Source organism: Pseudorasbora parva, chromosome 6 (genome assembly GCF_024679245.1).
Source record: "Pseudorasbora parva isolate DD20220531a chromosome 6, ASM2467924v1, whole genome shotgun sequence".
NCBI lineage: Eukaryota > Metazoa > Chordata > Actinopteri > Cypriniformes > Gobionidae > Pseudorasbora > Pseudorasbora parva.
Genome location: NC_090177.1, coordinates 1,916,483 through 1,929,485, shown reverse-complemented (window position 1 = coordinate 1,929,485; position 13,003 = coordinate 1,916,483). Strand labels below are relative to the sequence as shown.

The following is a 13,003-nucleotide window of genomic DNA, read 5'->3' as shown; positions in this document are numbered from 1 at the left end:
GACTGCAAGTACATGTGTTCAGATTTCCTGCATATCTGGGGGCTCAAGGCGATCAAGTGTGATAGTCTGGTTCCAGCATAAACCAGCTCCTCCATTTTCTTTGAGAAGCTCAGAAGCAGGGATGCTAGAGAGAGGAATAACATGTCTAAAGTCTAACTGTGGCACTTATATTTTTACATTGTGAAAACACAGCTGCTCCGGATCGAATTGGTTCCCTGAAGTGTGTGTTAGTCTCGTCGGATGCGGTGCTACGGTCTGGAAAATAAGTGCGGATCTGGCACCTGTACAAGATTAGCAAATTCCCCTTCAGACTGGGTGCTCCAAAAAACAACCCCCAATTCGCATACTATCCATCCTAAATAGTATTCGAAAATCGAATTAGTATGTCCTAAATCGTAGTATTTTGAAAAGAGTATTCCAAAGATACCCGGATGGTTTACTATTTCTGGTCCGAATTCGAAGTATGGATCGATGGGCACTCTAACGGCTGATATTACCCACAACCCACTGCGAGTTGGATGAGGATTCAATAAAAACTACAAACGCGGATAAAAAGTGTTAAAATCTACAAACATGAAGGATGTGCGAGTTCAACGGTTAAGTAGAGAAGTTTAGATAAAGGGTTTGAGTGATCAACTATCAATATTTAACCTGACAAAAATATATTTATTCAGTGTTGTCCACATTATATTTCACCTGCAGCAGCACTGAGGACTTTTGTAATGACACATTTGGCCATTTAACTTTTAAGCGGCTACATTTTTCTCCGATACGGTAGGAGATTAAACTGAATGTGGAGGATTTGAACTGTGACGAAACTGGCGATGATTGACAGAGCAGATAAACGGTGACGGGATGCTCGTAACTAAGCGACAGAGTCCGTTAAAGATGGCGAAGTAGTCCCGAAGCTTGCATACTTTTCTGCTACACACTCAAAAGTATATACTTTTTCTTCACAAAAAGAGTACATACTTTTAGGACTTAGTATAAGTAGGCGAATTGGGACGCAGCACACCTTTTCGGTCTTATGAAGAAAATGAAAAGCTTGTCTTCACTGGATGAGGAAGTGTCCGTGTTTGCTCAGCTGTCGCCATGAATGTTTAGGAATGTTGGAGCTCTGAAACGTCGCAAAATTTGCGCCGCGGCTGATGTTAATGCAAACTATAAGATTTTAATGCAAACTAGTCGCTTATTCAGCTTCGCCTTTCCGTTATGCGTCTGGTGTGAAAGGGCCTTTACACACAAAAACTAGGGGCAAGATATGCGCTTATTGGCGCTTATTTTATCATTTATCTTTTTGCATAGAATGAGTAAAGCTGGTTGTTTTTAGGATGACATGTTTTTTTTTAAAGTCGAGAGGCTTATTTTTTTAGGCAGCTCTACCTCAGTGGTCTACCTGTGCTTGTCAATGTCAATATAATCAAGATGGACAATCAAATCAAAGAAGGCGGGTCTTACTGTCATAGTGTCACAACCTATTTTTTTACAGTCTATGGTTACTAGAATTTGTGGAAAGATTAAATTCTCTGAAAACGTGAGCCTGTAGAAAGTGTTACAGTCCCCAAATTTAAAACCTCTTGTAAACTTGTCTTGTACCATATTTAAGACTCTTTATGCCCTTAAATTTGACCTGCCGGAGACTCTGAGCAATGGGGTAAGTATAGACCACTACAAACGGCTGTGCCCTCGTATGGTGCACTACGTAAGGTTATACGGATTTAGTCTTGAGGGCGTGTCTGTGAGGAGCAGGACTGCAGGTGCAGCGTCAGCGCCCCCTGGATGTGGAGCTGCAGCAGCCGCACAAACTCCTCCGGCATTTTGTGCATTCGGGGGTGTAGGCCAATCAGGTCGTAATAATGGTATGGAACCGGCCGCCCCTGCAGGTCGCTGCCAAACGGCCAGAATCCGTAAACGTGCACGTGCTCACACAGTTCAAGTGCAGTGCTGATTAAAAGAAAACCCGTGGAGAGGCGGACCTCCCGCAGGCCACGCCCCTTCCAGAACCGGTCCAGTGTCCGCAGGTAATAGGGGCTGAAGAACAACACCGGCTGCTGAGGTCTGATTGGCTGCAGGACTTTGAGCAATTGGACTGACACTGGTGTGCAGAATGTGTAGGCAAAGGCGGGAATAATGAGGGAGGCGTTTCCGTACACACTGACCCGCTCCACCAACGGATCCGGATTCTTCTTCAGGTCTTTGTATCTACACACACACACACACACACACACACACACACACACACACACACACACACACACCATTTACAGATAATACAGGCAATTTACCACAGGAAATATATTGTTTTTCTAAACCGTAATAGCGCCATCTATGGTCTGATCTCAACAAAAGTTTGCATGCTTGTTTAGAATTATATGTTGCATGTTCTCTCCTATTTTCATGAAGCTTCAAATTTTTGTATAGGAATGATAGGCTTTTGGGTGGACTTGGCCACACCTTTGTTCTAAATGACCCAGTTATAGCTTTCCAAAGGCCAGTTTTTTTTGTTGACCTTGACAGTCCTGAGAATTGTGCCCCAGAGGTTTTATTGAGGTTGAGCCACAAACCTAGGACTAAGTTGCAAAAGTTATTTTTTGAAATAGTCTCAATATTTAAGTAACAGTTTGATTGACAGCGTCGGTTGCTTAAAACGAGGAGTTCTACCATAAGCTATGAATGTCCTAGGCATGTGACTTAAATCGTGTGGTATACACTGGTGCGCAGTCGTGTTGGGACAGGAAGGGGCGTTCCCAACTGTTCCCACAAAGCTGGGAGTATGAAATTGTCCAAAATGGCTTGGTATGGTGAAGCATTAAGAGTTTCTTTCACTGGAACTAAGAGGCCAAGCCCAACCCCTGAAAAACAACCCGACTTCATAATACCTAACTCCACCTAACGTTACACTTGTCACAATGCAGTCAGGCAAGTCCCGTTCTCCTGGCCACCGGCAAACTCAGACTCGTCCATGGGATTGTCGGACTGAAGCGTGATTGGTCGCTCAGAGAACACGTCTCACTGCTCTAGAGTCCAGTGGCGGCTGCTTTACTCCACTGCATCCCACGCTTTGCATTGCTTGGATGAGCTGCTCGGCCATGGAAACCCATTCCATGAAGCTCTCTACACTGTCCTTGAGCTCATCTAAAGGCCACAGAAGTTTGGAGGTCTGTAGCTATTGACCGTGTGGAAAGTTGGTGACTGCGCACTGTGACCCTCAGCATGCGCTGACCCCGCTCTGAGATTTTTACGTGGCCTAACACTTCGTGGCTAAATTGCTGTTGTTCCCAATCGATTCATCTTTGTTATAATCCCACTAACAGTTGAGCGTGGAATATTTAGTAGTGAGGAAATGTCAGGAATGGACTCATTGCACAGGTGGCAACCTATCACGGTACCACGCTTGAGTTCACTGAGCTCCTGAGAGCGACCCATTCTTTCACAAATGAAGGTGCGCCGAGTTTAGTGAAAAGATCTCATTCTGCTTACAAATTTTAGCCATTTTAGCAGAAGTGGCTCCTCCTACTTCGTAAATTGTCGCCCTTAAAGACTGTGAATTAAAATGTTTTTTATATATATATATATATATATATATATATATATATATATATATATATATATATATATATATATATATATATATATATATAATTATTGACAATCAGACTCCAGAGAATCTTGCTGCACTGGTTCAGTTCCGATCGGGCAAAAAATCTGGGAAAAGTTGGCAAAAGTGTCTTTTGGGTGGGCCCTTTGACATTGTGAGTACTACCAGTCTCTATGATTTACGGTTTGGTCTGCCCGATCATTTTAAGGGCAGAATGCTGAGCCTTGGAAAATGTAACCAATTACAATAAAGTTTCAGCGCTATAAACACGCTTCAATTATCTCACTGAGAGAAGTGTGTGTGGATACTGACTCTCTCTGAATCTGAGTGGGGTTGATGGTTATCAGATCCGTCTTCAGTCCAACATCCCTGTCATTAACCGCTGCCAAATTAAACCTGAAAGAGAGAGCAAAATCTTTTATTTGAAAACTGTCGTCCAAAATCAATTAATGTTGGTGTCTGCATGTCAATGTCTAGTTCAGCATTCACAAATGAATTTGCTTTTAAGAATTTGTTTTTCAATGAATGTATTCATGACCCACTGCATAACAACAGCAAATATAGCCTAAATATAACAAACTGTAAAGTAATTAACCATTTGAAAAGTAACTGCAGCTGTTTTGGCGTTTCAAATCTGCTGTAAAAACACAAGTGACACGCATCAGTTGAATTGAGAATGGAGAAAATCCACAAGATCATCTACAATGAAACTGAACTGATAAACTAAAAACCCGATTCCAAAAAAAGTTGGGTCACTGTACAAATTGTGAATAAAAACAGAATGCAATGATGTGGAAGTTTCACATTTCAGTATTTTATTCAGAATACAGCATAGATGAAATATCACATTTTTAAACTGAGGAAATGTATAATTTGAGGGGAAAATAAGTTGATTTTAAATTTCATGGCATCAACACATCTCAAAAAAGTTGTGCCAAGGCCATGTTTCCCCCTGTGTGTCATCCCCTCTTCTTTTTATATCAGTCTGCAAACGTCTGGGCACTGAGGAGACGAGCTGCTCAAGTTTAGGAATAGGAATGTTGTCCCATTCTTGTCTAATACAGGCTTCTAGTTGCTCAACTGTCTCAGGTCTTCTTTGTCGCATCTTCCTCTTTATGATGCTCTAAATGTTTTCTAATGGTGAAAGATCTGGACTGCAGGCTGGCCATTTCAGTGCCGGATCCTTCTTCTGCTTCTTCTTCATGATGCTGTAATTGATGCAGTATGTGGTCTGGCATTGTCATGTTGGAAAATACAAGGTCTTCCCCGTCCAAGAGACGCCGTCTGGATGGAGCAGATGTTGTTCTAGAACTTGGATAGACCTTTCAGCATTGATGGCCTTTCCAGATGTGTAAGCTGCCCGTGCCACACACACTCATGAACCCCAGACCATCAGAGATCAGCTTCTGAACTGAGTGCTGAGAACAACTTGGGTTGTCCTTGTCTTCTTTAGTCCGGATAAAATGGCCCAGTTTTCAAATTTTGATTCTTCTGACCACAGAACAGTTTTCCACTTTGCCACAGTCCATTTTAAATGAACCTTCTGGATCATGTTTAGATATGGCTTCTTCTTTGACCTGTAGAGTTATAGCCCGGCGACGGCGAATGGCACGGTGGATTGTGTTCACCAATGTTTTCTGGAAGTATTCCTGAGCCCATTACAGTAGCATTCCTGTATGTGCTGCAGTGCCGTCTAAGGGCTGAAGATCACGGGCATCATCCAGTATGGTTTTGACCCTTGACCCTTGTTCCAGATTCTCTAAATCTTTGGATGATATTATGCGCTGTAGATGATGATAACTTCAAACTCTTTGCAATGTTTCTCTGGGAAACTCCTTTCTGATATTCCTCCGCTATTGTCCGCCGCAGCATTGGGGGAATTGGTGATCCTCTGCCCATCTTGTCTTCTGAGAGACACTGCCTCTCTGAGAGGCTCTTTTTATACCCAATCAGGTTGTCAATTGACATAAAAAGTTAACAATTGGTCCTCCAGCTGTTCCTTATGAGTACATTTAACTTTTCCGGCCTCTTATTGCTACTGGTCCCAACTTTTTTGGAAAGTATAGCTCTCATGAAATCCAAAGTGAGCCAATATTTGGCATGAAATTTCAAAATGTCTCACTGTCAACATCTGATATGTTATCTATATTCTGTTGTGAATATAATATAAGTTTATGAGATTTGCAAATTATTGGATTCCTTTTTTTTTCAAAATGTGTACAGTGTCCCAGATTTGTACAGATCTGTGGGATTTTTCCACCTGTGTTCTGGTCCATATACAGTCTTGTTCAAAATAATAGCAGTACAATGTGACTAACCAGAATAATCAAGGTTTTTAGTATATTTTTTATTGCTACGTGGCAAACAAGTTACCAGTAGGTTCAGTAGATTGTCAGAAAACAAACAAGACCCAGCATTCATGATATGCACGCTCTTAAGGCTGTGCAATTGGGCAATTAGTTGAAAGGGGTGTGTTCAAAAAAATAGCAGTGTCTACCTTTGACTGTACAAACTCAAAACTATTTTGTACAAACATTTTTTTTTTCTGGGATTTAGCAATCCTGTGAATCACTAAACTAATATTTAGTTGTATGACCACAGTTTTTTAAAACTGCTTGACATCTGTGTGGCATGGAGTCAACCAACTTGTGGCACCTCTCAGCTGTTATTCCACTCCATGATTCTTTAACAACATTCCACAATTCATTCACATTTCTTGGTTTTGCTTCAGAAACAGCATTTTTGATATCACCCCACAAGTTCTCAATTGGATTAAGGTCTGGAGATTGGGCTGGCCACTCCATAACATTAATTTTGTTGGTTTGGAACCAAGACTTTGCCCGTTTACTAGTGTGTTTTGGGTCATTGTCTTGTTGAAACAACCGTTTCAGCATAGGGCAACATGACCTCTTCAAGTATTTTAACATATGCAAACTGATCCATGATCCCTGGTATGCGATAAATAGGCCCAACACCATAGTAGGAGAAACATGCCCATATCATGATGCTTGCACCTCCATGCTTCACTGTCTTCACTGTGTACTGTGGCTTGAATTCAGAGTTTGGGGGTCGTCTCACAAACTGCCTGTGGCCCTTGGACCCAAAAAGAACAATTTTACTCTCATCAGTCCACAAAATGTTCCTCCATTTCTCTTTAGGCCAGTTGATGTGTTCTTTGGCAAATTGTAACCTCTTCTGCACATGCCTTTTTTTTAACAGAGGGACTTTGCGGGGGATTCTTGAAAATAGATTAGCTTCACACAGACGTCTTCTAACTGTCACAGTACTTACAGGTAACTCCAGACTGTCTTTGATCATCCTGGAGGTGATCATTGGCTGAGCCTTTGCCATTCTGGTTATTCTTCTATCCATTTTGATGGTTGTCTTCCGTTTTCTTCCACGTCTCTCTGGTTTTGCTCTCCATTTTAAGGCATTGGAGATCATTTTAGCTGAACAGCCTATCATTTTTTGCACCTCTTTATAGGTTTTCCCCTCTCTAATCAACTTTTTAATCAAAGTACGCTGTTCTTCTGAACAATGTCTTGAACGACCCATTTTCCTCAGCTTTCAAATGCATGTTCAACAAGTGTTGGCTTCATCCTTAAATAGGGGCCACCTGATTCACACCTGTTTCTTCACAAAATTGATGACCTCAGTGATTGAATGCCACACTGCTATTTTTTTTTGAACACACCCCTTTCAACTAATTCAACTAATTGCCCAATTGCACAGCCTTAAGAGCGTGCATATCATGAATGCTGGGTCTCATTTGTTTTCTGACAATCTACTGAACCTACTGGTAACTTGTTTGCCATGTAGCAATAAAAAATATACTAAAAACCTTGATTATTCTGGTTAGTCACATTGTACTGCTATTATTTTGAACAAGACTGTAAATGGTTGAGTACATTATTTTGGTCAGTGAGTGAGCAAGGAATGATGGGATGTGTTTACCGTATGACGAAGTCTGCGCTGTCAATCTCATTCCCACAGCTGCTGTTTTTCAGAATCCCACCGCTGCCGACCACAGCACACCGACCCAGATGACGACCGGACCAGGGGAAGTCCTGCGCGCGCACACACACACACACACTATATATTAGTGAGGACATTGCATAGTTCTCGTGAAGCATGAGTGAAATCAATCCAATGGCGTGACGGGATTTCATAGGCGGGTGAAGTCAAGACGAAGAAACTATAAAGCATTCCCAAACAAAGTATTGTTGGATAGGTTACATAAGTGGATTGGTCTCTCTGGTATGGCTTTACAGTGGTTTGAATCATATCTGTCAGAACGCACTCAGTTTGTTTATTCTGGTAAAAACAGATCTCAGACTGTTCCTTTGCGGCAGGACGTCCCTCAGGGGTCGGTGCTGGGTCCTACTCTCTTTAGCATTTATATGTTGCCTCTTGGGCAGATTATTCAAAAGTATGGACTGGGGTATCATTGTTATGCAGATGATACCCAGATTTACATTAGTACTCAACCTGATGTTACATCAACACTTTCGATTTTATCTGATTGTTTACTGGAAATACAGGCCTGGATGAAACAGAACTTCCTACAGTTAAACTGTTCAAAAACTGAAGTTCTCTTGATTGGCACCTCAACTGCTGTAAATAGATGTAATAATTTTAAACTTACAGTAGACGAGTGCCAGATTCTCCCTTCTGCGCAGGTGCGTAATTTGGGTGTGATTTTTGATGCACAGCTGACTTTTAACACTCATTTTAAAAATGTTACTAAAGTAGCTTTTTATCATCTTCGGAATATTGCACGTCTAAGACCATTTCTCTCTATGCCTGATGCAGAAAGGCTTATTCATGCCTTTATAACATCTAGGCTTGATTATTGTAATTCTCTTTTTGTAGGGCTACCTGCAAACATTATTAAGAGGCTGCAATATGTGCAAAATTCAGCTGCTCGTGTTTTAACGCACACACCATCACGCAGTAATATCACTCCTGTGCTTTCTCAATTACACTGGCTTCCGGTTCGGTCACGTATTGATTTTAAAGTTCTTACCTTAACTTATAAAGTTGTCCATGGGCTGGCCCCGGATTACATTTGTAATTTAGTTACAGTTTCCATGCCATCTAGGTCTCTCCGCTCTGCTGGTTCTCTCACTCTGTACCAACCTCGTTGTAAACTTAAAACTATGGGTGGGAGGTCTTTTTCTTGTATTGGTCCCAGGTTGCGGAATTCTCTGCCTTTTCCTATCAGGAATGCTCCATCTTTTGATTGTTTTAAGAGTTTACTCAAAACGTATATTTTTAGTGAAGCTTTTAAGTAATAATTTTACCATAATTACTAATTTTCTGTATCACTGTGATTGTTCATTATGGAGTAATGTTTATGTATTGTTGTAACGCTTTGAGTGTAAGAAAGGCGCAATACAAATAAAATTTATTATTATTATTATTATTATTATTATTAAAGTAGCATTAGCCTCTCTGTGAAATCGTGTCTTATTTGGGGTTGTCGTCTCTGATATATAGGAGTTTTAATCATGGCGATAAACATTTTAAATTGCCTGTTCCTCCCTACCCCTAGACATACTTCTTTCATGCCTGTGAGCGACTTGGGTATGAGGAGCTCAAGAAAGGCCTGGCCTGTTCTCTGCTGGATCCAGAGCCTTTTCTCAGGGTTTGGAATTATGCGTTGCAGCTTCATCGCCACCCGAACCTCCTCACCGAAAGACTGGGGGTCAGGGCGAGCTTTCATCCGTAGCCTTTTCGAGATCAGATAAGGACCATCATTATCTTTAAGAAGTCCTCGAATTCATCCAAAAATAAAAATGTGATGTTTAGCCCCAGTGCATCCAAGATGTAGGTGTGTTTGTTTCTTCAGTAGAACACAAATAAAGATTTTTAACTCCAACCGTTGCAGTCTGCCAGTTATAATGCATGTGAATGGGTAACAACTCATTCAACTCATGAGAGTAAAAGAAAACATGCTTAGACAACATGCACAAAGAGCCCTGTGGCTCAAGACGACACATTGAAGTCTTAAGACACGAAACGATCAGTTTGTGTGAGAAACCGAAAAGTATTTGTTTTTACCTCATATTCAGACGAATCTCATCTAGGCGTGATCATAGATATATATTAGATTCCTCGCGCAGATTGGCCGAATGAGGCATCTACATAATATATATCTATGATTGCGGCAGGTTTGACCTTACCAGACGGCAGTAATAGCGGATGGCAACACTAGATGAGATTCGTCTGATATGAGGGAAAATAAAAACAAATACTGTTGTGTTTCTCTCAGAAACCGATCGGTTTGTGTCTTAAAGGACAACTCCGGCAAATTTTTAAGTTTATCTTGATCGTTATATCTTTGTGAGGACAGTCTATAGAAAAAAAAACGAACCGGATTGGTGCTTGTAACGCGGAGTTATTACAGTTAATGCCCAGAGCCGCCCTCAGCTAAACGGCAGCTTCAGGGGCATAAACGTAACAGGTGTCTTTGTGCCTCTTAACAGACACAACATGCAATGAAAATGTCCAACATGAACAGGTCCCTCACATGACAACGAGATGCTTTTAGCCACTTAGCCATTGTTTAAATACACCTGTTTTAGACGGCTAGCTGTGTCTCGCGCTGAAGTCCCGTGAGAACGCAGCGGTAGCCGGAAAATAGGCAGTCCAGTTGGGAAGAGCGTCATGTGTGTGTAAAGCAAGATTATAAATTACTGCACATCTTTCCTCAAGCCGAGTGTGCCCAAATGGAAGGATAAATAAAGTGTACATTACCTCCACAGCGGCTGCACCCGTCTTTAACCACCGAATGGCATTATTCTTCCACCGGCCCGGCTGTGTTGTGTCTGTGTAAGTCAGTCAAGTGTTCGCTGCAAATGTATACAATTCGGAAAGGCACAAACGCGTACAATGTCTTCTTCACTCGTGAGCCCGATCGGATCTTCACTCTAGTGATGCCCGGCCATGAACGAATCATTCTTTTTAACTGTTTTTTTTTTTAAGCGGTTCTTTTTAGTGAACCGTGCGAACCAGTTCACCAAATCAGACTGAGTCCTTCTAAACTCAGTCAGGTTCACGTCTCACATGAGCGCTGACCACACACGTTACTTTAGTTACTCACTTTCTGACATGAGTGACAGTCCCTCCGAATATAAATAAACTAATGTCTTGAATTATATGTTGTAACTCCAACCGTTCACTGAACTGAGTCATGTTTTGCTGAGAGATCTGATGAACTCACGAGCCACTGATACTGAGCATGAGCGAGTAACTGAACGAGCAGCGGTCCTCCTCATCGGATCAGCAGGACAGACTCGAAAACTATTTCTCTCGGACACGTTCAATACTGAGGACCGACGAGGACCCACTCACATGCATTATGACTGGCAGACTGCAACAGTTGAAGTTAAAAAAAGACACCTACATCTTGGATGCCCTGGGGGTCAGCAGATAAACATCACATTTTCATTTTTGGGTGAACTATCCCTTTAATGTCTCCTCAGGCGACCGTTCTGCCAACCATGTCCCCTTGTGTGTGTTTTAAGGGCGCAGTGAGCCCATATGAGGGAAAACTTTTTTTAAAAGTTGCCGCGTTCCGTATTGCGCAGCTTCCTTCCCTTCACAGCTGAAAGTATTGGTTCCCCTAAACCCCAAACGTAACGCCAGATTTAGCACAATCTCTGATTATTGTAAAATGCAGTCTCTACTCTTGCTAAATTGCAGGACGTGATTGTTAATGATAATAAATAATAATAATAATAATAATGTCTTCGATTTATATAGCGCTTTTCAAGGCACTCAAAGCGCTTTACATTGAAGGGGGGAATCTCCTCAACCACCACCAATGTGCAGCACCACCTGATGATGCGACGGCAGCCATATTGCGCCAGAACGCTCACCACACACCAGCTGATTGGTGGAGAGGAGACCGAGTGATGAAGCCAATCAGGAGAGGGGGATGATTAGGAGGCCATGATGGACAGAAACCAATGGGCAAATTTGGCCATGATGCCGGGGTTACACCCCTACTCTTTTTCCGAAAGACATCCTGGGATTTTTAATGACCACAGAGAGTCAGGACCTCGGTTTAACGTCTCATCCGAAAGACGGATAAATATAAATAGATAGAACTATTTAAAGCACTAGTGTTTTCAAAAGTACCAACCGCGATACCAAATCGGTACTGAAATGTTAAAAATGTGACGCTTTGAGTGCTGTTGAGCGGAATCGTAAACACCTCTGACTGGCCATTGTGCTCACGCGCTCATCGGATGTGCCTGTGATTGGCTACAATGATCAACGCACGGCAGCGGTTTGAAACAACACGGAAGTGTTTGAGAAGTGTTTTGAAAGCGGGAGCGGGAGCGTTTGAAAGCACAAGCAGGCGTCGACCAGCGGACCGGTAGGCTGATAGACACCTGCATTCAAACGCTCTGAGTGTATCTGTGCAAGCGCTCCGTGAAAAACGTCATTGATGTATTTTTACAACATGTTTGTGAAGCGCTGATCAAAGTAGCCAATCATAGACCTATTTGATGAGCGCGTGAGCACAATGGCCAGTCAGAGGTGTTTACGATTACACTCAACAGCGCTCAAGCGTCATATTTTTAACATTTCAGTACCGAATTGGTATCGTGGTCGGTACTTTTGACAACACTATAAAGCACAATAATCCACGCAAGAGTTTCCAACTTCAAGGCAGTTTATGCTTGTGCGCTTTGAAACCGACTGCAACTCACACATAATGGTACTTTAGGCTTCATGTGCGCGCCTATTCCATCAAATACACACAACAAACAGCCCATGTCAAACTGACCGCTTGGAGAGTATCCACTTAAACACAGTTTATGTATCCCGTCTTTCGGATGAGACGTTAAACTGAGGTCCCGACTCTCTGTGGTCGTTAAAAAATTTTTCGGAAAAAGAGTAGGGGTGTAACCCCGGCATCCTGGCCAAACTTGCCCACTGGCCCCTGTCCATCATGGCCTCCTAATCATCCCCATATCCTGATTGGCTTCATCACTCGGTCTCCTCTCCACCAATCAGCTGGTGTGTGGTGGGCGTTCTGGCGCAATATGGCTGCCGTCGCATCATCAGGTGGATGCTGCACATTGGTGGTGGTTGAGGAGATTCCCCCCTTCTATGTAAAACGCTTTGAGTGCCTTGAAAAGCGCTATATAAATTGAACGCATTATTATTATTATTATTAATGGGCATGAATAGTTGGGATAAAATATGAATATTTTTAGATCTGCATTTGGTCTTAAAGGGGTAGTGTCTAATAAACCCTGAAGATTATGTCTTTGATGTGAATCAAACAACAAAAGGTGAAGAGAAAGATACTCGCAGGATACTCTGTTATTTAAAATTGATTACTTTATTAGATGTCTTTTGTAGGCCATTACTCAAACAGTAATGTTA

At 42.0% G+C, this 13,003-nt stretch overlaps 1 protein-coding gene across 1 annotated transcript in view; it reads right to left on the bottom strand.

Annotated features, from left to right (window-relative positions):
• The window catches only part of LOC137078202 (alpha-N-acetylneuraminide alpha-2,8-sialyltransferase-like), a 93,609-nt gene that overhangs the window by 75,752 nt on the left and 4,854 nt on the right, over window positions 1-13,003 (bottom strand). The window contains exons 3-4 of the mRNA XM_067445315.1: window positions 7,553-7,665; window positions 3,911-3,994 (exon numbers count right to left, since the gene is read on the bottom strand). Coding sequence (XP_067301416.1) covers window positions 3,911-3,994; window positions 7,553-7,665 — 197 coding nt within the window. The remainder of the gene's footprint in view (window positions 1-3,910; window positions 3,995-7,552; window positions 7,666-13,003) is intronic.